This window comes from Sitophilus oryzae, unplaced genomic scaffold, assembly GCF_002938485.1.
Source record: "Sitophilus oryzae breed Bouriz unplaced genomic scaffold, Soryzae_2.0 scaffold_966_pilon_pilon, whole genome shotgun sequence".
Classification (NCBI taxonomy): domain Eukaryota; kingdom Metazoa; phylum Arthropoda; class Insecta; order Coleoptera; family Curculionidae; genus Sitophilus; species Sitophilus oryzae.
The window spans coordinates 515,339-537,435 of NW_022147601.1; the positions used below are offsets into that span (position 1 = coordinate 515,339).

Genomic DNA, 22,097 nt, shown 5'->3' on the forward strand with positions numbered 1-22,097 from the left:
ATAAAAAAAAAGAACGTTTTCAACTTTCAAGAATATATTTAACACTTATATCACAGCTTCATAGTGAAGAAACTTATCAAATCAACAAAAGTACATATAAAAAAACACTAAAAGCATATAAAATACAATGTAAATTTTTGGATATCTGCGCTGTTAAGAAAAAATTAAAATAAGTAATGTAGAATTCCAAAATTTCATCAAAAACCAATTAATTTCACTAAATATGCAACCAGCAAAACGCTAAATCTTAAACAAATTTATTGAGAAACCTCAAGAACAGTTAACCTAATAGGTCTGCTCATTCAGCCAAAAGTGTCCGCCAGGTGCATGCGAAAACTACTCGCTTTGTGACGTCATTGTAGCCCTTGTCATTGTTATTAGTCCTTATCCGGCAACCAATAATACACACACGTGCATTATTGGTTACCGAATGCAAAACGTTCATTATTTAGTTTATTTATTTAAACACCTTATATGTATGCAGTACAGAAAATTAACTGTATAAATGGTATTAAATACTCGGATAATGCATTTTTAAGAACAGCAGTTCCCAGCATCACCTTTTGCAAGCATTCTTTTTAGAGTACTTCCATATTTTGCTTTAAAATAATTAATAAACAAAATCGTGGGCACTTAGTATGCACTTTGTCACAATCCACAACACAAAATGAACGTATTTATACACTCTATAGCTCTAAAAACTTTAAAGACACCTTTTTCACATTTAAAATTGACAAAATAATTAACTCAAAATTTCTCAGCTGTTATTTTTATAAGTTTACCATAGGCAACTAATAATACACACTATCATGACAAGGCCACGAAGGCTTTGACAAGGGCTACAATGACGTCACAACTGTCAGCTGAAGCGCGGGAAGAGGCGAACGTACGTCTTATGAGGATGAGCAATCCTATTAGTTTACCGTTCTTGGAGAAACCTTATGTTATCTTTACAAAGGCTTCGTTCTGTTATTTAAGACTAAGGACTCGACGTAATGTTGGTTGTATAACTTGGAACGTCATAATTAATGAAAACCTATTAAAATACTTCAACGTAATACAAAACAGAGCACTAAGAAGCGTCTCTGTGCGACCTTAATATATTTTTTACCTCTCGCAAGGCCTTATGTAAACGTTTTAATAAAGCATCGCAATCTAGCTCATCACTCAGCTCAAAAGTAGCTTTATATGAGGCTTTGTACAGCTCAGCTAACACGGGGCTCTCTTTGTTTGGACTTGGCTTGGACAGGCACAGTTTAACCAGCGATTTTAATACGTGTTGTAGCCTGGTTTTAACTAGTTTTAAAAGAGAATGGAGTGACTTGAAGGATTTGCCTTTTTCCGCTGTAATACTTTCCTTATTTTCGTCTGAAACCTCGATTTTCTTGTCTAGAAGCAATTCTAGAATTTCGTCCGTGTCTAAAAAGTAATCTAAACAGGCTTGGAGGTGTTTTAACTTCGTTGTTGCAGAAGAACTACCTAAAAATAATATTATGGTAGGTAGAAAATACCCACAACTACGGCACTGGTTGCTACTTGAAAAAAAAAAACAAATAGAGATGAACAAAACTATTGATAATTATTATGATCGATAAACACCGCATTTTTTAACTAAGCCTCAAAATCATATGCCATTGAAAAATACGTTATCGAAACTTTGATATATTGAAATATCGATTTTTTTTAGCTACTATATTGATATATTGCATTAAAACGCTCATCCCTACATTCAATTAAAAACTCCGTTAAAGCAACCCTTCGTAGTAAATCCCCACAAGAACAGCACTGGTTACTGTTCCAAAAAAACTACTAGAAATGTGTAAAACTATCGATAATTTTTATTATCGATAAACACCGCAAATTTGTTTAAAAAGTTGAAATAAGTCTCAAAATAACGTTCCATAGAAAAATCATTTACGATATAAAAGAAACTATCGAAACTAAGATCTATCGAAATACCGATCATTTTCCCTACATTTCGATATAATTTATTAATACTAAAAACTCCGTTAAAGCATCCCTTGGCAGTGAATCTCCACAACTAAGTCACTAGCTGCTGCTAAAAAAATCCGACTAGAGATGTGCAAAACTATCGATAATTTTAATTATCGATAAGCATCGCATATTTGCATCAAAAACTAACTCTAAGTCTCAAAATCATGTGTCACTGAAAAATATGGAACAGAAAATGTAAGAAAAACTATCGAAACTTTGAAGTATTGAAATATCGAGAATTTCTTCTAGTATATCGATGTATTTTATTAAAAACACATGCCTACCTTCAACTAAAAACTCGGTCAAAGCAACCCTCTGCATCTGGCCAGTGAGGTAGCACAAGGCATCTCCGGAGACTAAAAATAATTTCACAGCCTTATCGTAGTGACGTTGGGCCAATTGAACGGCCTGTTTCTTGGAATCTGTCGTTGAATTCCAAGCATGGGCGTGCCAAAGGGAACCTAAAAAGGGTAAAAAAATAGTAATATATTTTTTGAGTAGTATTTGAGTCACTAATTAGTTTTTTTTTAAACAAACTTACCCATCCTAAAATGCAAAGTAGCCGCCCTGTATTGATACAAAGGAAACTTGGGTTTTGACTCGTCCAAATCACAGTGGTCCAGTGCGGTCTGTAATGCTTCCAGTACTTGTTTTTCGGCTTCAGATTTCGACTAAAACGTATCAAAAGTCATCAGTATTTACCGATTTTATTTTACGAAATAAATAGGGTATTTACCACATCAGAAGGGGGATTTTCGTACAAAATACAGCTAACAGTGAATAATGCTGTACTCAGCTCCCACGTCACAGCATCCCATATACCCGGACAATGTTTCCTGTCACCTAAAACTCTCAAAGCCCTTTTGTAGCTCTGGAAAGCTTTGCTGTAGTGTTTCCGTTCTTGTGGTGTCAATTCGCTCCTATACACACAGAAGAAAGATTATAAAGACGTTTTAATTTACCTTAAAAAATACCGATATCGATATTTTTATAAATCGATGTTTTTAGACATCTCTAGATTTTTAGCTCGTATAGTGTTTATTCTATGCCCGAAAAACTATTTTATATAACTTTAAAAATTATCGATATCGATATTTTTATCAATCGATATTTTTGGACATCCCTAGATTTAACTTTTTTTACCTTTCTTCGGGAGTATGAGCGTAAGCTAGAAGTCGATGCAGATGACCCATGTTGGAGCTCAACAAGGCTATATTAGCATCATTATTGGCCTTTTCAAATAATTGCAAGCCTTTTACCAAGTAAGGCTCACTTTTGTTGCAAGCCTCTATGATATCCTTGGGTAGTTTAGCGTTTTTCGCTACGTTCAAGTAGTAACTCGCCAGCTCGTTCAGGCTGTTGGCCAGGCGAAACATTATGCTTTCGGAAGAAGACATTTTTAATGCTGTCTCGTAGCATTCGACCGTTTTTATAAGCATTTGCTCTATGGTACGAATATCCGGTATGAACACGACCTTAGTTTCGCTGTCGCCCAGGTTTACTTTGTGTGCTCTGAAATCGTCGATAAAAAATATCATATACAGGGTTTGGCAAAAAGTTATAGAACAAAATCAATTTTTTTCTTACTATTCTCACCTCTCGTCTTGTTCAACTTTTTCTAACAACCTAATATCCTCATCGCGATGCGACTGCAACTGTTCTCTATAAATCTCTACGTTCTTCCAGCGTTGCACGATCATCAAACACGCGTCTCCAGCTCTACCCGGCAAGCAGCTCAGTCTCAAGACTCCCCTGGACCACTGTATACGGTCTAAGGCCAGCTGACATCGCGCCAAAATACCCAAAACCCTCAAGCATTCGCCGTATCGACCCTGTAAATAATTAGGTCATTTGAACTACTTTCGGAAAAATAATGACAGTGATTGATTTTTCTGCCAAAATACTCCTTCCTCTCGCTGAATAGACTATATATTTACCTGTGTAATGTAAAACTCAGCCAAGATGGCGTATATTAGCACCGCCTTTTCAAAAAGCAGTGTTTTTAAGTGACCTTTCCACGATATAGTACTAGGATCGAATGTGGGCCATTTTGGATAGGGAGCGTCGCTAGGGTCTTTAGGTATTAAAGCCCTAAAATCATGCAAAATATTCAGTTTAAAAAAATTAACTCTTTGAGAAAAATATTTCTTTACATTTTTCCATTATTTTCTACTTGGGATTTTTTCTTTTTGTCCCGTTTTTTACGCTTGGACGAGCCCTGATTTTCTGTTTCTGAACTAGTAGTGGGATTTTTCTCGTCGCTTAGTTTTCCATAAGGCATAGGAATGGGCTCAAACGGTTTGGCCATATGAGCCTAAAAATATTCCCAATTAAGAAGCTAGTTAACAATAAAATTCATAAAAAAAAACTAAATAGAATATTCTTAGATAAAATAAATTTTATTGTTGACGCACCCTGTACACTATTTGTTAAGTTTTAACTTTCAAGGCAATGATACATTGAATAAATAAATTTATTTTTGAATTAAAATGGGAAACAACTTCATTGTCATTATTTCTGTAAAATTAGTTCAAATGACCCAAGAGATTAACCAAAACCAATTTACTTTTGAATTAAAATAACAAACAAGTTTTAACTTAACAAATAGTGTACAGAGTGCGTCAAAAATAATGTTTATTGTGTCTCAGTATTGAGAAAATCACCTCTTCTTCCTTTTTTTCATCTTCTTTGCTCTCCGAAAAATACTGAAGACAATTCAACCCCCCAGCAACATGTCCTACAGCAGAAATACACCTCTCCTCCAAGCTACCATTGATTGGAGGTGGAGGTTTATAGAAATTCCTAAAACTTTCATCATTCTTCGGTTTTTCTAAGTCCAGAACCGAAACGGCATCAGTTGATAAATTTTCTTCGTCATCATCATCATCATAAACACTGGCCTCATCATCTTCTTTTTCGTTTTGATCAAGCTTAGGGTCTTCTGGATTAACTTCAGCCGGCACATAAAGATCTGAGAGCATATAATGCGACGAGGTTATTATTTCTGGATATTTTTCTTCTGGCAGAAGCTTGATGACGTTTTTTAGAAGCATTCTGATCGTTCCTGGTTGTGGTCTCCTTTAAATATACTAACATTAACTGTTTTATTCAAAAAAATACCTTTTTTACAAACCTATCAGGTAAATTTTTCATATTTCTACCCACTCTATAAAGAAGCATAGCTACAGGAATGGTAAAAGGATTTTGGCCTTTCTGTACATCTTCTTCTGAGCATAATGAAGTTAGATCATACAATTTAACCACCTCCTCATCTTTGCCCTTAAAAAGCCAATAAGTATGCCCAGCCTTTGTAGCATTCGATTTTAAAAAAGACAGTATACTTTGAGCAACATCCCTTATCAATTTTGGAGAAAACTTTGAATTATCCAACCTAAAAACAGTTACTTTTTAAAAATAAACACAACATTATTTTAAGATTTACCTTGGTAAATCTTCAGTTTTAATTAATTCATATTTTTGTACAATACCATTGATATGGTAGCACATCACAACCTCAGGAACATTAGACATCAAGTTATCTAACCAATAATCAATTCCCGTGAGCACAGAAATTGGTTTACTCATGTCTCTCAGTCTTAGAGATATACAGGGATGGGTACCACCACCAAAAATAGGCATATCGGTCCCCAAAAGCATCTCAATATCCTCAAAAGTCCACACAACATTCCTATTAAACTCAAATGGATGTGAGTCAGGGCACTCCGTGCTTGGTGATGGGTCTGGTAATGGGGGAGTCTGAATAGAAGTCTCACTATTCTGTGAGTTATAGGGTCTAAGAGGACTCCGATTTTCTTCAGAATCGTTATCACCCTCTACAAGACTATGATACAAGAACTTTGACACTAAACTTTTCTCTTTTAAAGCCTTCTGAGTTCGACTCTTTATATATAAATGCTTATCTTGCTCGTATGTTTCTCTACCTATGTTCTCAAAGAAGAATTTCTTTAGCCATTCCCACTCGGTTTCAGATGTTTTTAAAAGGTGTTTATAAATATCAAAATCATCCAAAAGCAACGTATTTTCTACTCTGTGTACCATCATACTTATGTGACCCTTGTGGTAAGGTATTTTTAGTAGATTTTTAATGTTTTCTGCATCGGAAACAACATCTACTTCGCCCACACAGTCAGGGTACATATGTGCCATTCTAAAGCTATTAAAAATTGGTTTTAAAAACTAAAAGCTGCATTATATGAGGAATAAATACCTGGAGAATCCCTTTTGATGGTAAATAACTCTTTGTAAGCCATAAGAGTCCGCGGAACTGCTTAACCAGTTTGAAGGGGGCAAATTCAGATCAGTATTGTATTGAAGTTTAGCAAAAGTAGCAGGTTTTGGGGCGGAATACTTTACTATCGCTCTGGATTTAACTTTTTCCCGGTTCGTTTCATCATCCTTATTAACTGTAGGTGATGCATTTTCATCTGACATTGTACAGATTTAAATTCTAATCTTTAAAGTAACACGAAAATTCTGGAATTTTGACAAGTAAACAAAAAAGTAAGGTTAAAACAGAAAATGTGTATTTTATGCAACCAGTAAATCATTATGGTGGAGTATTTTCAAAAATTAAATAGTAAATAAAAAATGTACAATTTCTTTTCATTTCTTTGTTTTGAATTGGTTTAAGAAATAAAAAAAAGTTAATAGTATTGAGAAAAAACTTTATTCCATGTCAAATACACATAGATGTTATACCGTCATGAAATATCATGAAAAAACTTATTTACTATGGGTGCTGGATCTGCTTTCACGAGTGCTGGCAGACCTACGCCTCTTAGCTTCCTCTTTGCGGGCCTTGGACTCCTTTTTCCTCAGAGCCAACAGCTTAGCATAAGTGTCAGCTTCCTCCTTGCGTTTCAAACATCTCTTCTTCTTCAAAGCCAGACGATGACGTTTCCTTTGCAATACAGTTGGAGTGATCAAACGCTGGATCTTGGGGGCCTTGTACCTCTGCTTCTTGCCCTCCTTCAAAGGCAGCGGACGTTTGACGACGTACTGCCTGACATCATCGTCTTTGCTCAAGTTAAAAAGCTTACGTATCGCAGAGGCACGTTTGGGACCAAGACGACGGGGAACAGTGCTGTCTGTAAGTCCGGGGATCTCTTGTTCCCCTTTCCTGACAACGACTAGAGCAAGAACGGAAAGGTTACCGTCTACGATGCATCCTCTAACTGATTTCCTCTTTCTTTCTCCGGAACGTCTGGGTCTGTAACAGGAGTGACCCTTGGATAACAATAATCTCACTCTGCTGTTAGTGAGGACACCCTGTTTCATGGGGAAACCTTGTTTGTCATTACCTCCGGCGATTTTCAAAACGTAGCCTTTCCATTCATCTCCAAGCGGATCAGCCTCTACTTCCTGGCCCATGCGCTTTTCGTAAAAGATACGAATTTTGTGCTCATCCACCACTTCGAACAACTTCTGGCATCCCGTAGCGGGATAGGACACGTTCAACTTCATTTTTTAATTACTTTTTTCCGTTTTTCTCGATGAAAATACACGATTATTAACTAGAAAGATTGTCAGGCTTGCATACACGTTGCATGGCCGACACTAAAAAGAGAGGTTAACTTGACATCTTTGTCTTCTTGACAAATTTTCGGGCGCCAAGCTCCAAGTTTTCGCAATCTGTCAACACAAAAAGAGCGGTAAATATTTTAAATTTGAAAGAGCGCAACATGGACGCGTTTTTTTTTCTTATAGAATTATCAACAAATCGTTAGTTGTAAAATGTTTATTTATAAAGTTTTTAAACGTTTTTAGAATTAAAACAATAAAAATCAAGTGCTTTATACAATAATACATATAAATTGTAATTATAATCAGTGATTTGGTGATAAAATCACCAAATATGGCATTTTTTGACTGGATTCATGTATGAACCAACAGGACAACCGAAATCATAAGCAAATTCCTCCAGATTTCTTAGGGGACCGTTTACCTGTAAGAATAAAATTATTTACTAAAAAAATATCAGTATTTTTAGACAAGATCTTACTCTAATTTCATTAGGTGAATGGTTATACTTATTTCTTGTATATTTGTCTCTCATGTACCTCACGGAATATTTAGAACAAAATTGCAGAGCGCTAGATATCCAAAATAACTGTCTAGGAGTGTATTTAAGACCTAAAAAGTTATAAAAATATAGCTAGAGGTCGTTTTGAGATGAAAATAATTTAAGATAAGAAAGGTATTCACCTGGAAGTTGTGGTTCTTTGCCATTCCTCCATTCGTATTCCAAATAAGTGGCGTAAGCTATTTTTAAACCAGCTAAATCAGCCACATCTTCATCTCTAGTGATCAAAGTGTTTGTCTAACAGAATAGAGATTTATTTGAATATAAAAAAATCAAACAGTCAGCATTAATTAGGGCATTTTTAAGGATAAAAGCTGAAAGTTAACAACAAATATAAATTTTCTTACTCTTATGTCATCATAATCGCGTAATTCCAATCTTGCATATTGATTTGACAGACATTCAACCTTCTGAATGTACTTATTCAAGCTAGAAGATGACCACCAGCTGTACAATCTTTGTGTGTTGGAATCAGAAACTCCAACATGGTATGCTCTGGCTTCGACGAAGATATGTGAAATTTGGTGAGCTAATACAGTGCCTAGTAGGCCGTAGTTCATGTATTCCGGCCTTTTGCCGTTATAGTAGATACCTCTGAATAAACCCAGAGGGAATTCTAAAAAATTGTAAAATCGAAACTTAAAAATCTGTGTTTCAACAAAGATATACATGTATACAGGGTGATATCTTACTAAGTTTGTTTTCGGTCGGTGAATATACAACTTTAAGGCCACTTAAAAATTGTTGAGTTTTAACCCAGTTATCTTTGACAGGTTTTCTTAGTAAACCGTACTGCAAATCTAGTGAAATAGAATCTAGAGTCAGTACAGCTTCTAGCAACTTATTTTCGTCAATCTCCACCTTAAAAGAATTAAAATAATGTTAATAGAGTTCGTCCAGCAGGAGAATATATCATTTTGACAGAAGATATTTAAGCTAGTTTTTGGTACAGACTATATAAGTATGTGTTTCTATTCCTTACCCCTTGATAAACATTGTTTTCTTCAATTATATCAATGAAATCATTGTAAGAGAATATCTTTTCCACGCTCGATAGCAGAGTTCTGACAACTTTTTTCTTCGTATCCTCATCCAGCCAGTTTAACATGACTAGATTTTTCCTAAATTCACTCTTGACGTTTCTTATTAAACTTGTAACGTTGGCTTTTAGTTTATCGTCAAAATATCTATCAATGTAGGCTAAATTTATTGCAGAACTTAGTCTAAAATTGGAAAAAATCAGTTTTTCCCGCAACCAGTAAAACACAGTATAGTAATATTTGGTTGCCTAACCATATTTTCTTATTTTTCTTTGAATTATTTAAACAATATTTTACCTGTTTCTTGATGCTTCAACGCACATTTTCCATCTTGGTACCTTATCATACTTCCCATTCACTTTCCTCAAGTAATCATAAGCCTTATCCAGTACTTTCGAAGGCAGAAAATTTATCAAATATTGCAAAGTCTGCCAGCTGATAAAATTTGCCAAAATCCTTGCTTCAGTGTTTCTTAATAAGTTCTCCAACTTTTTTAAATACACAGGCTCAGACACGGTAACTATATCGTCGTAGTGCAATATGGCCGCGTTACCTAGGACGCTCTGTATATATTCCAGCCAGGGTATACTCGGAAATTCATGCTGAAGTTCTGACAAAGTGTAGGGATTGTAGAGATGGGTTTGGTTGGATTTTCTCGATTCCTCCGATATCTAGAGAAAAATACGGCGTGATTTAGCTAAAAGAGCGTTATAGGAGATCTGTCTGTGACTACTATGACATGATTTTTAATATCGATTAAAAACGGGGTTTTCGGGTTTTATCTTACTCTGGCTAAATTTAAGAGAAAATCAAGTACATCCCTCTGTTCTTTCCAGATATTAGCGTTCATGGCGTCAAATTGGCTAGCTACGTCTACCATATAATCCAGGAACGCAGCTTTGGAATTAGGACTGATCTCTGAAGGACTGTAAAATTTATCGTGGATCTGAAACATGTTGTTTATAAAGTATATCCTAAAATTCAGAGTACATACAGTTAAAATATATCTTTCTGTGTTTTCTTTATCAGGTTCCAGAGTGATATTAAGAAAAAAATCAACGTTAAGACCCATAGATCTGAGTTTTCTCATTGGTTTGAGGAAATGAAAATCTTCTTCGACCCAATTGGGGCCTTGCAACAAAGGCCATCCTCCCATTTGTATGAAGATTTGTTTGATTTTTCTCAAATCTTGATCTTCTACGGCTTTTTCATGCATACAAGCTCTGTAAAACTTTTTGGCTAGATTGAAGGCAGGCAAGTCGTTCTCATTAGGTGGTTCTTGAAGCAATTCACTGGAAAAAGGGCATAAAAATATATATAAATAAAAAATAAATAAGAAAAATCGAAAAAACACAAAGAAAAAGACAGCAAATACAGAGATACGGTAGTAAGAATGTATGTTTTTGAAAAAATCGATATATCTATATGTCGACATATTTGTACATCCCTACCCGACGATTTCTTGAACAATAAGGAGTCATTTGAGTTTGAAATAATCCCAAATTGAACTTACTTGACATCGTGCTGTATATTTTCTTCCATAATAAGCTTAACAGATTGATATAGATATGAATCGTCATATGAGAAGTTTCTTGTAAACATTCCGCAAGCAAAATTGTAAAAATCATCACATGGTCTCTCGTATGGGTCGATATAATTTTGAATTTCATTAGAGGCAGCACGGCAATCTGCTGTCTCGCATATCACTGGATTTCCTAAGTAAAAAAGTATCTGTATTATTAAGAATTTTGAATTATAAAAATATCATTACCTGGAATTAAGAAAAAGCATAGTAAAAATATTACTACACTTGCCCCAATTAGTGCTAGAAACCAAATAATAACTTTTCGTTCGTATTTACTGTGTCTGTCCCATAATTCTTTCAAACCATTCTGTTCGTTTGACGGTTTTATTATAGTTTCCCTAAAATATAGTCTTATTATGTATAAAATACTAATAAAAATAATTTAAAATATTTTTACTCGTTGTCCATATTGATAAGTTAAATAACAAGACAAGTATGAGTATTGTACAGTCAGAAAAACTGTCCAAAAACGTAATAATTAGTGTTTTTAATAGGTGCATCTTCTATAACTCTGATGTGGGTGTTAAAAAAAAGTCATAGGTCTTAATTTTCTTAATTGAGTTAATTAACTCGACATTCATCATTGTCCTAACGATATTTTTAATAAAACCTGTGTATTTTTGTCTTATTTACGACTTTACTTTGATTTAAATCGGATTTTTTTTTGAAATTTTTAGTTAAATAAGTATTTAAAATGATTTAAAAAAATGTATTGTGATAGGCAACCAGTAAAACACAATGTTTGTATATTCGGTTGCCTAAAAATGTTTTCTATTTTTAGAATAATTAGTTCCTTTTTTATCCGTCAAAATTGACAAGCGACAAGCGATAACAAAATATTTTTAATTAGATTTGCAAACAATCCAAATAAAAAACGTCCTAAAAATCGCTGTTACACCTTCGAAACTGGACAGAATATCCAGAAACTCTCTTTCCCAGGCAAGACAACCGTATGGAAACGAGTTTTTCGCTGCCAGGACACGCCGCAGAATTGAGCGAAGCGTTTTCAGCCTCATGTAGAGAGGTTCTATATTTAGGTTACCAGTTTCTATTTAACGGAGCTAAATGAATAAATCGAAAAAGCAGCATCTTCATGGCGAATATGCGGGCCGCAGTTTAGACGAACGATGTCGTCGCTCACAATAAACCTAGAGATTGGACACGACTCATCAGTTCGATCCAAGACCACCCCGGAAGGGTTCACTCACGACTGGGAGGTGTTCGTGAGGGGCTGCAACGGCGCCGATATCAGTCATTACGTAGAAAAAGTAGTCTTTATCTTGCATGAAACTTTCCCCAAGCCTAAGCGAGGTAAACTGGAGTTTTTATTTTTTTTTTCATAAAAATCTTTAATTGTCTTTTTTTAGTGGTTAAAGAGCCTCCATATTCGTTACGTACGTCGGGTTATGCTGGGTTTAATCTGCCTATTCACGTGTACCTGAAGAACAATCAGGAACCGAGGAGGATTGAGTTTAATTATGACCTACAGTTACAGCCGAGTGGGCCCCCTATTCATAAAGTTCAGAAGGAAAAGTACACGTTTCAGTCAGTTAGCGAGGATTTTCGGAATAAACTCCTAAAAGGCGGTGCAGCGGTAAATTTTCAAGGAAAAGGAAAAACATAAGCGCCATTTTACTAATTTTACAGGAGAACCCTGTATGGCTGGTGGTTATCAGATTCTTTCTCTGTATGTATATTTTTACTAGGCAAATATCACAGGATTTAAAAGCTTATTGCCCTGCAGCATTTATACATTTTGTAGGGACCAATTAGACTTACTATAATGTAAAACTAGAAAATTAAGAAATTGGCGCTTATCTAGTTTTTCTTTGAACCCTTCAATTTTATTATTATTCAATACCTCAAAATTAGTGGTTTTAACTAGCATAGAAGGGTTGTCCCTCTAATTTCAATATAAGCATGTAGAATTGTGGCTCCAAATAAAGAGTTTATTGTTTTATAAGCAAATGATACAACAAGAGACTAACTCACATAAGTTAGTCTGTGATACAACTGTCTATTACAAGCTATTGCCAGAATATACTATTAATTTCCAGAACTTTCCACTAATTTCAAGGTTCTAAACATAGTTTTAATCAATAGTAATCAATTAATAAATAATAATAATAGTTTATATATTAAACCATTGTCTTTAAATAAAGATAAGTTAAGAGAAATTATAAACAAACAAAACAAGTTTCAGTTATGAAATTTATTAATTTATGACAGCTGTCAAATGATAAACAAATTTTTGATTGAATTTTTCATTAGAATTTACTTTCATTGAGGTATTTTGAGAAGCAAAAAAGTTTTAAAATTAAATTCTTAAAACTAAAATCAACATAAATGATTCTAAGTATTAATTTAATAATTTTATTTATACTAATTAATTATCTTATTATATAATTATTTTTTATGATTGAATGAGTCTCTAAACTATATGATTTATTGTTTTATTCTCCCATTTAGCGGATGTAGCGGATGATTGTGATATATAGACGCTTAGATTTCGATTTATTAGTTATCTATGATGAAAATCTATTTTTTTTCCTTTTTTAGAGCGGTTCAGGAAATAGTTTGGAGAATACCTCTTCAAAATTGGAGGAAAAAAGCCAGATGTCGAGCAAACCCAAACTAGGAGGCTCAGATCAGATGAGAAAATACAAGTTGAAACAGGATGAGCCGAGAAGTGACCAATTTACCAACTTATTTGGTAAATTACTTTGAATTTCTTTAATTTATTTATATTTATAAACAAATTTTAATACAGGTACTCCTATTACAAAAACTAGTAGGGTTGTCGAGGTACCGAAAGTCAAAGAGACCTCTAAGCCTGTAGTTAAACCCGTGGACAAAGATAAAGAAAAAAATTCTGGTAAGTAGTCTGAATTATACGGGGTGTCTCAGAAATAAGCGCCTATGTTTTAACTGGTAGTATATTTCGACCCCAGAAGGACGCCTATGAGTTTTTCAGACATGCTCTAAAATTTAAGATTTTCAAAATAACGTTTATTTTAAGAGAAGCCAGTGGCGTGCCAACATATTCAGTGTAAAACCCGTTTGGACGCCACTGGTTAAAGTAAAAAAATTGTTTTTACTGAAAAAAAAAATTGTTTCATAAAAATTATTAAAAAATATTTTTTTAGAATGTTTTTAATAAATTATAATTTTCATTAATGTTCATTTTTAGAAAAAGACAAGGATAAAAACAAAAACAAAAGCACATACAAAGACAAGGACAGAGATAGGGACAAAGAGAAGGAGAAAATAAAAGAAAAACCTTCAGAAAATAGCGAGAAAAAGTCGAAAGATGACAGAAAAGATAAGAAGGATAAAAAGGATAGGGAATCTAGCAAAAAGGACAAGAAAGACAGAAAGGATAGGGAAAAAGAGAAGGAAAAGGATAAAGATAAGAGTCCCCCTCCCAGAATAAGATCTCCCAGTCCTCCGAAAAGACCCAGCAGTCCAAAAACAGTCCCAAAAGACAAAGAGCAAACCAAGGATAAGGATTCGAAAGACAGGGACAGAAACAAGGAGAAAAAATCGAAAAAACACAAAGAAAAAGACAGCAAATACCGAGATAGAGACGCTGATAAAGATAAGGATAGAGATAAAACGTCAAACGATCATGGGAAAGACCACAAAAAGGACAGCAAAACATCCAAAGAAAAAGATAGCTCTAGTAGTAATACTTTTGCCTCGTCGGTTAAAGAGAGAGACAGAGATTCCAGTCCAGTACCACCTCCGACAGTGTCTAAAGCGGAGAAAAAAGAGAAAATTAAAGAGAAAGAAGTGAAAGAACCGGAGAAACAGGAGAAAGAAAAGGACAAAGAGAAGGGCGAGGATAAACCTAAGCACAAGCACAAGAAAAAAGACAAGGACAGGAAGGATAAGAAGGAGGAGAAGTCTCACAAGAAGGAGAGAGAAGATAAAAAACCGGAAAAAGATCGAAGTTCGTCGGGAAGTTCTAAAGAAGTCTCAGCAAAAGAAAGGTAAGTTATCAGTAATCCATGTTTCTTGAAGGTGACTGTATAGAACTAAACTGTTTTGACGTCAAATAACTATTTATGTTGGCTTCAGATACTAAAAAATGAGCGTGTCTAGATGTTTTTATGGTCTAGGGTTTGAAATTTAATAATTCCTCACTGTTTGGTCAATGTGGAATTATATAAACTCTGTTTTAAGTGTTTTTCGACAGTATAAGATTAAAATAGGTCTTGCCCTGTTGTGACGTCATACCACCATCTATGTTGGCTACAGAATACTGATTAAAAATCGTGTCTAGGCGTTTCTATGGTCTAGGGTTTCAGATTTTATAATTCCTCGCTAAATAATGAGATGAGACTATAATATGCATAACATATCATCAACTATGTTGGTTACAAAATACTAACTAAAACGTGTCTAGGTAAAAAAATATCAATTGGTCACTGAATATCAATACAAGATTATGTTTAAGTTGAAATACAATTTAAATTTATTTTACCATTTTGTGATGTCACACTATCATCTATGTTGGTTACACAGTACGGATTAAAATATGTGTCTAGCTGTTTCTAAGGTCTAGGGTTTAAAAATTATAGCAATAATTGTTCACTGAATATCAACGTTAACTATATTGAAGTGCATTGTATAAAGATATAAGATTAAATGACAGGTTGTCTTGTCGTGATGTCATATTATCATCTATAATATTGTCTAGTCATTGCCTATGTTGTCACCAGTTCAAGTCCTCACACAGTGTCTTTCCAGATTTATCTACTTTACATATAAATCTCATTTTAAAAAATAAGAAATAATGAAAAATCAGAGTCCCCTCTGGTAACAAAAAAAAAAACAATGTAAGATTAAAGTTTTTTAGTTAAATTAAATGTGTGTTTATTATATAATTACTTGCTCTTGTATTTATTTTTGTGGGAAATAAAGACAATTACATACAATCATAAAAAGAAATTAACAATAATATAGCATAATACAGTTTTAACACACACAAAATTTAAAAAAAATACAAAGAAAGAAACTTCTAAAGTAAAAAAAACGGCTTTAAATATACAACATTAATTTTGTGTCTTTTCTACATACACGTAGAAAATTACTTTTCTACGCGTCGTTACCCAACCCTGATATTATCCTATTGTGACGTCACAGCATTATAGCCTATTGTTTAAAATTCTTTTTTTCGCTGTTAATGTTAATCACTGATATATAAACTTTATTATCCTTTGTTTAGGAGTATTATACAGGGTTCCTCGTTGAGCTTGCCTTTATAAATATTTAGACAACTACTATACCAGATCGCAGTTTTTTCTTTTTCATTTTTTAAATGGATACTTCAATTTTTCTCTGCAAATTTTGATCTGGACCTCCCTGCACCCAAAATTAATGGTTTTTGCGACGTTTTGTTTTAGTAGATGACTAATAACGAAAATTATCGTTTCCAGGGAGAAGACCAACAGTCTTTTCGGTCACAGTCCCAAAAGCGAGCCCTCTCCGAGTCCACCCCCTGTAGAAAAACCTCCCCAACCCATCCCCGTCGAAGACGACTCCTCCAATATCTCGAAAAGCAGCAGGGAACCCAGTCCGGCCAACATCCCCGCTCCGGAACCCCCTCAGAAACCTCCCACGCCCCCTAGGGCGGCGCCAGAAGCCAAGAAACCAGCCAGCGAAGAGACCACGCCTCCAAAGAAAACGCCCAGCGACGACCCTCCCGTAGCGCCGCCTCCCAACAAGAAGAAGGACAAGAAGGAGAAGAAGAAAGAGAAGAAAGGCGACAAGGAGCACGAGAAGAAGAGGAAGAGGAAAGTGGAGGCCGAGACGCAGGTGGAGATCGAGGAGCCTCCGTTGAAGGTGGAGAAAAAAGAGGAGGATACTAATAATAATTCGGATGATGAAAGGAAGGTTTCCAGTTCGGAGGACGCCAATCTCATACCCTACGGTGATGACGTAAGTATTAGTAGTCTTATTGTGTTGTTTAGATCACTATTTAGTTCACTTATCAAATGATTTTATTTTTTTAACGTCAATTTTGCTTGTTTTGACATTTGACATAATATGTGTCAACGTTTAAATGTATTCAAAATGTGTCTAGGTTTTTATATGCTCTAGGGTTTCATATTTAATAATTTCTCACTCAGCAACAATCAAGAACTACGAATTAAGTGTATAAAAAGCTTGTTTGCTTCACGACACCGACTTAAAAAACGTGTCTATGCGTTTATATGGTCTAGAGTTTAAAATGTAATGCATTTTTACTGAATATCCATTAAGGATTATATACATTCTGTTTAAGTGTATTATATTAAGGGTATCAGTTTAAGGGTTGCCCTTTTGTGACGTCATATCTTGATTTATGTCGGCTACAAGTGTGAACGACTTAAAAACGTGTCTAGGTGATTCTATGGTCTAGGATTTAGAAATTTAATAATTTTTCACTGAATATCAACCAACGACTAAACAATATGTATCTAAGCATGCTATACAAGGGTATACAATTATTTTTTTGTCTCTTATTAGGGCGAAGCTTACATGAGCATGCTGAGGGAGATGCAGCACAAAATCATGGGCCTGAAAAACAACTCCGATCTTCAGAAAGTGGTGCAACTGATCGCCGAAACCGGTCGATATGAAGTCTCAGCGCACACGTTTGATTTCGATCTGTGTCTCCTGGACAAATCCACAGTGATGCAACTGCAGTCCTTCCTCTCATCCTCGGTCAACTAACACGAAGGACTAGCTTTTCGCGTTCACCCTGTACATAAAATAACTTTATTTATTTATAGTTTAAAAAACAAAGTACACACACTTACCTTGTTCAGGACACTAGAGGCAATGCAGCAACACATAAGTAGGGATGGGCAATAATATATTTTACATATCGATCAGTTATCGCACTTCACCATCGATATACTTTAGTTATCGATATATCGGTAGTTAATAAGTTCACCTATCGATATACTTTAGTTATCGATATATCGATAATTGGCGATATATCGATAATTGTCAATATATCGATAGTTATCGATATATCGGAAAAAATCCCATCCCTACCCATAAACTGATTGAGATTCGATTATGTAGTCAACATAATACGGGGCGTTTCTATATTGTCGGCTATTAAGACGTTTTATGTTATACCCGGTATTTTTTCACAAAAAGATGCGTCATAGTGGCCGTTGAAGTGATAATTTCTGTCTGAATTGACATAAAAATTGATTGAGTTTGTAAGTAACTTTTTAATAAATGAGATATAGGGACCGCCTCGCAGAAAATATAATTTACTGCCAGTTCAAAGGTTACTATGCCACCTGTTTTTTTTTATCGTATGGGTTTTCGGTGATTTTTTAAAAAACACAACGCTCTGTATTATGGTATTAGTCAAAAGTAACTGAAGTATAACGTTTATTAAATAACTATGAAGTTAGTTGATAATATTATTATGTTGTTTTGTAAAAAATCTTTTTAATTAATTAAGTTTTTAGGTAGATTTTTTGTTGAATTTAATTTATATTGACAATGATTCTTTTAAGATGTCGGTCTGATTTTTTTAAAATGTGCGTTATAAAATTGTGTATAAGCATAAGTGAATAAAATGTGCTGTTTTTTCATGAAATATGATGATACAATTGTATATTTGTACAATAATGGTATATAATATGAAATATGGGGATATAATATTAAATATAATATATATCTATAGGAAAATAAAATGATCTTTTATTGTAATAAATATAGACCCTTTTTTTAACTTGCAGATAGTTTTGAATGTTTTTTTTCTGGTGCTTGATGTGCCTAAGATAGAGATTTATACAAAACCCCAATAATTGTAAATATTATTAAAAAGAAATAACGCATCACATTAAATTTTGTTGTTGTTAATAAGACCAAAAACTTTATTTAGGTAAAGGAGATTCTTTTCTGTATTTTTACATGAAGTTATGACTATAGGCTTATCTTTATATGAGTTATTCGTTTTACTGTCGTGGATTATATGTATATTTAAGGAACTTCTCACTAAAATTAATGAATTCTTAATAAAAACGATCAAACTAGAATTAGACCTTTTATTTTTTATGTCAAGCAATCCCTTAATAAAAATAACGTATGATCGAAAGAAAAACAGCGTCAAAGAGCTGGGGAATGACACACGATGATAATTTTGGCGAGGTTAATCTCTAGACGCCATTTACTAAAATTTGCCATCTTCCACACACATACTATCTTCTTAAGGCTAACTGGCAATTTATAAAAAACACATATTTCTTCAAAAATTTATTTTTTTTCAAACAATTATCCACACATTCCCTGACATAATATTTCACCAAACAACATATACAATAAAAGTTCAGAGAATGAAAAAAAAACAATTTTACCTTAATACCTTACTGGAAACAGAAAAAAACCTCGAAATAGTTACAATAAATAAAAATTACCACATTTACACGTTAAAACTACCTTTACAGTGTTCCGTATCCCCTAAATCTAAGTTTGTAAGTGTATGTAGGAGAACTTGTGTTAAATAGGGATGATTAACGTAAACGCCGGTAATTATGCAACCAACAAAACACGGAATCCTACAGAAATCTAGTCAAAAAATGACATTTATATAAATGTAGCTCTTATGTATTCTTCACTTAAGAATCGATTTCACTAGTCCGAAAAAGTAGCAAAATAAGCGTTCGGTATTTAACGTTTTATGTAAAACTGGCCAGGTATTTTTACACAAATGAAGAAAGAAATTAAAGATAAAAGGATTATACCACAGATTATACAGATTATAATCTTTGTTTTTTCTTTATTGTTTTTCGTGGTTCCAATTTTCGGAATCGGGCACTAGTTAGGTGACTAGTTTGCGCACATAGCACGCCCACTTATGGCCTCTAAAATTGTGCACAGCGCCTGACCGGCACAGTTATTAGAGAGATATCGGAAAACCGAATAGCGTCATCCAGTATTTACGCGTACCTTATCATGGATACGATATGCGCGAGTCAACGCAACACCCGCTATAGTCTGTGAAATGAATAACTTTGAATTTGACAGTTCCCGCGGGGTTTTTTAGTGTTTATTTTATTAGGTTAGCAACTTGCGGCCATGCTGACGCAACGCCGTCTCTAATAGAACAGCCTCTGAGCGAGATTTATGACGTCACGCTAGTTAGATACTACGGATTAATAAATATGTTGTAGAATACATGGAAAACATATATATTCCTCGTATTTTTGGTTTGTATTTGAAAAACAAACATTGATTTTAAAATACAAACCAAAAATACGAGGAATAGTTATGTTTTCCATGTTTCTAACACATATTTATTAATCCATAGTATCTAACTAGCGTGACGTCATAAATCTCGCTCCGAGGCTGTTCTATTAGAGACGGCATTGGTCTGATATTTAGAAATGTCAAAAGCTGATGACATTTTACTTTTAACAATTATGACGTTTCGTGTTGATTTTTGGTAGAAGAGGAAGAACTATCACTTGTTTTATTATTTTCCTTTTCTATTTCACGAAAGTAAAAAGAGTTACCTATCTGATTCGTTCAGGCACTCAATTTAAAGAATATCCGTAACTTTTTTGACAGAGGGATTTTATATTTGCCGTGTTGGTAAGAAATAACGGTCAAAATTCAAAGTTATTCATTTTATAGACTATAATAACGTTACCGCCTGACGTAATTTGCGGATCAATTACACCAAGCGCTCTTTCTAAATAACCTCTGATAACGTTTAAAAATTGCTTAAATGGGCACGTGCGGGTATTTGACAACCGGAGCCGGCCGGCGAGATCTTTTATTTTAGGTTATGTTTGAATTGTTTTGAATTATTGCTTTAGTTTTATTAGGTAATTTGATATTTAAGTGGTTGGGATTAGTTTTAATTAAATAAATATGGCCCAAAATATGGATTCCACCTCTTCCAATACTAAAGAACCTATAAAGAGTCTTAAGGTTTACAGCAGATGACGACTTAGCCCTTCTAAGAGAATTTGTTGCTTGTTGCTCTAAACCCATTGGCAGACGTTGAACAATAAAGCACTGGAAATAAGCACTTTAGCCCTTTAGTTTTAAAATACCTAGTAAACAAAACAATTTCAAAGTTTGTAATGAAGTTCATAAAATTTCTAGGACACCCTGTATATTGTGTTAATATTATACTAGAATAATAGAGACTTCATTCTCTTTTAATAATGACAGTCAATGTATTTTATTGTTAGATCATTATTGTAATGAACTTCATTAGTGTTCTTATTGTTGAATTAAATAAGTTAAATATTTAATTGCCATTTTGTAAGAGAGTTTTGATCGGTTTTGGTCGCTAAAGTTTAATGCGAAAAACCGAAACGTTTGCTCTCCCTACTCTGCTAGTGCAGGTTGAGTGGGAGGGGGCGTCAGTCGAAGTACCTCGGCTGCAGCAGCTCCAGTTAGACAGTTGGTGGTCGCACGCGAAATAGTGAGGTTCGCTCTCCCTAGAGCTGCTAGTGCAGGCTGAGCCGAGGAGCGTCAGTCGAGTACCTCGGCTGCAGCAGCTCCAGTTAGACAGTTGGTGGTCGCACGCGAAATAGTGAGGTTCGAGTCCGGAGTGCCTGCCAAGTGACCTGCTGCCAGATTGTTAGGATATTAAAAGCGCGGGAGAATAACCATTGCCGACCAGGCAAGGAGAGACTACGTTGTGCTACGAGCAGGTCGCCAGGAATGATGTCCTTTTCTTTTAAAGGTTGTCTGACATCTGCTCCGGTCTGACGTATCCTTCGGTTGATGAGACGAGAGTTCGTAGTTTTCTTCATTAATATTAAAATTGCCAGGATTGCCGAGCAGGCAAAAAGGGACTACGCTGTGCTACGGGCAGGTCGCCAGGAATGATGTCCTTTTCTTTTAAAGGTTGTCTGACATCTGCTCCGGTCTGACGTATCCTTCGGTTGATGAGACGAGAGTTCGTAGTTTTCTTCATTAATATTAAAATTGCCAGGATTGCCGAGCAGGCAAAAAGGGACTCCGCTGTGCTACGGGCAGGTCGCCAGGAATGATGTCCTTTTCTTTTAAAGGTTGTCTGACATCTGCTCCGGTCTGACGTATCCTTCGGTTGATGAGACGAGAGTTCGTAGGTTTTCTTCATTAATATTGGGTGGTAATTAATAATTAGGTGTGTCGTCCGGACGGCACCCTGCATCAGTGACGCTGGACGGGATCTCGCCGAAATTCCGAGGTTGTTCTGACCGGGCGGTGTGTTTGCGGGCTGCGCTTATCCAAACGACGTACAACTCGCCGAGACGTCGCTAACGTCTACGTCGATCCAGGGCTCGCGGTTGTGTATCCCTCGGGACGTTGTTAAGTTTGCGATCGATCCAGGGCTCGCGTTTGTGTATCCCACGGGACG

General features: G+C 34.9%; 4 protein-coding genes and 1 long non-coding RNA gene across 5 annotated transcripts; 2 read left to right on the top strand and 3 right to left on the bottom strand.

Annotated features, from left to right (window-relative positions):
• Window positions 1-16: 16 nt before the first annotated feature.
• Window positions 17-6,510, bottom strand: LOC115891109 (erythroid differentiation-related factor 1). The gene is made up of 13 exons (XM_030911498.1): window positions 6,224-6,510; window positions 5,438-6,169; window positions 5,129-5,386; window positions 4,659-5,073; window positions 4,149-4,309; window positions 3,933-4,086; window positions 3,592-3,827; window positions 3,139-3,507; window positions 2,732-2,915; window positions 2,537-2,666; window positions 2,280-2,456; window positions 939-1,479; window positions 17-269 (listed from the first exon to the last, which is right to left on the bottom strand). Exons 1-12 carry the CDS (start codon window positions 6,445-6,447, stop codon window positions 1,073-1,075), a joined length of 3,447 nt encoding a protein of 1,148 aa, XP_030767358.1. The 5' UTR covers window positions 6,448-6,510; the 3' UTR covers window positions 17-269; window positions 939-1,072.
• A 153-nt stretch (window positions 6,511-6,663) lies between these two features.
• Window positions 6,664-7,590, bottom strand: LOC115891111 (40S ribosomal protein S6-like). Its single transcript, XM_030911499.1, has one exon. The coding sequence runs from the start codon at window positions 7,477-7,479 to the stop codon at window positions 6,739-6,741; it is 741 nt and encodes a 246-aa protein (XP_030767359.1). The 5' UTR covers window positions 7,480-7,590; the 3' UTR covers window positions 6,664-6,738.
• Window positions 7,591-7,750: 160 nt separating this feature from the next.
• On the bottom strand, window positions 7,751-11,245 carry LOC115891143 (neprilysin-2-like). The gene is made up of 12 exons (XM_030911541.1): window positions 11,121-11,245; window positions 10,910-11,061; window positions 10,652-10,853; window positions 10,133-10,430; window positions 9,926-10,084; window positions 9,436-9,809; window positions 9,081-9,321; window positions 8,791-8,959; window positions 8,446-8,714; window positions 8,221-8,335; window positions 8,018-8,148; window positions 7,751-7,960 (listed from the first exon to the last, which is right to left on the bottom strand). Exons 1-12 carry the CDS (start codon window positions 11,129-11,131, stop codon window positions 7,862-7,864), a joined length of 2,220 nt encoding a protein of 739 aa, XP_030767401.1. The 5' UTR covers window positions 11,132-11,245; the 3' UTR covers window positions 7,751-7,861.
• A 290-nt stretch (window positions 11,246-11,535) lies between these two features.
• Window positions 11,536-18,774, top strand: LOC115891115 (protein AF-9-like). Its single transcript, XM_030911505.1, has 7 exons — window positions 11,536-12,034; window positions 12,091-12,317; window positions 13,283-13,436; window positions 13,494-13,598; window positions 13,914-14,715; window positions 16,165-16,666; window positions 17,237-18,774. The coding sequence occupies exons 1-7, from the start codon at window positions 11,851-11,853 to the stop codon at window positions 17,441-17,443; spliced, it is 2,181 nt and encodes a 726-aa protein (XP_030767365.1). The 5' UTR covers window positions 11,536-11,850; the 3' UTR covers window positions 17,444-18,774.
• Window positions 18,775-21,119: 2,345 nt separating this feature from the next.
• LOC115891117 lies at window positions 21,120-21,993 on the top strand. Its single transcript, XR_004051759.1, has 2 exons — window positions 21,120-21,178; window positions 21,290-21,993. It is a non-coding gene; the product is annotated as an uncharacterized LOC115891117 (long non-coding RNA).
• The last annotated feature ends 104 nt before the right edge of the window (window positions 21,994-22,097 follow it).

What these genes read in the sequence shown, in the direction of transcription:
- LOC115891109 (XM_030911498.1), bottom strand. Translation starts at nt 6,447, where the DNA reads ATGTCAGATGAAAATGCATCACCTACAGTTAATAAGGATGATGAAACG. An exon ending in ATGAAAAAAAGGAAGAAGAG is followed by an intron (nt 4,310 to 4,658) that starts GTGATTTTCTCA and finishes GAATATTTTTAG; the next exon opens with GCTCATATGGCCAAACCGTT. An exon ending in GACCGAGTTTTTAGTTGAAG is followed by an intron (nt 1,480 to 2,279) that starts GTAGGCATGTGT and finishes TATTATTTTTAG; the next exon opens with GTAGTTCTTCTGCAACAACG.
- LOC115891111 (XM_030911499.1), bottom strand. Translation starts at nt 7,479, where the DNA reads ATGAAGTTGAACGTGTCCTATCCCGCTACGGGATGCCAGAAGTTGTTC.
- LOC115891143 (XM_030911541.1), bottom strand. An exon ending in CAAAGAACCACAACTTCCAG is followed by an intron (nt 8,149 to 8,220) that starts GTGAATACCTTT and finishes ATAACTTTTTAG; the next exon opens with GTCTTAAATACACTCCTAGA. An exon ending in ATTCACCTAATGAAATTAGA is followed by an intron (nt 7,961 to 8,017) that starts GTAAGATCTTGT and finishes TTATTCTTACAG; the next exon opens with GTAAACGGTCCCCTAAGAAA.
- LOC115891115 (XM_030911505.1), top strand. Translation starts at nt 11,851, where the DNA reads ATGTCGTCGCTCACAATAAACCTAGAGATTGGACACGACTCATCAGTT. An exon ending in GAAGTCTCAGCAAAAGAAAG is followed by an intron (nt 14,716 to 16,164) that starts GTAAGTTATCAG and finishes TATCGTTTCCAG; the next exon opens with GGAGAAGACCAACAGTCTTT. An exon ending in TCATACCCTACGGTGATGAC is followed by an intron (nt 16,667 to 17,236) that starts GTAAGTATTAGT and finishes GTCTCTTATTAG; the next exon opens with GGCGAAGCTTACATGAGCAT.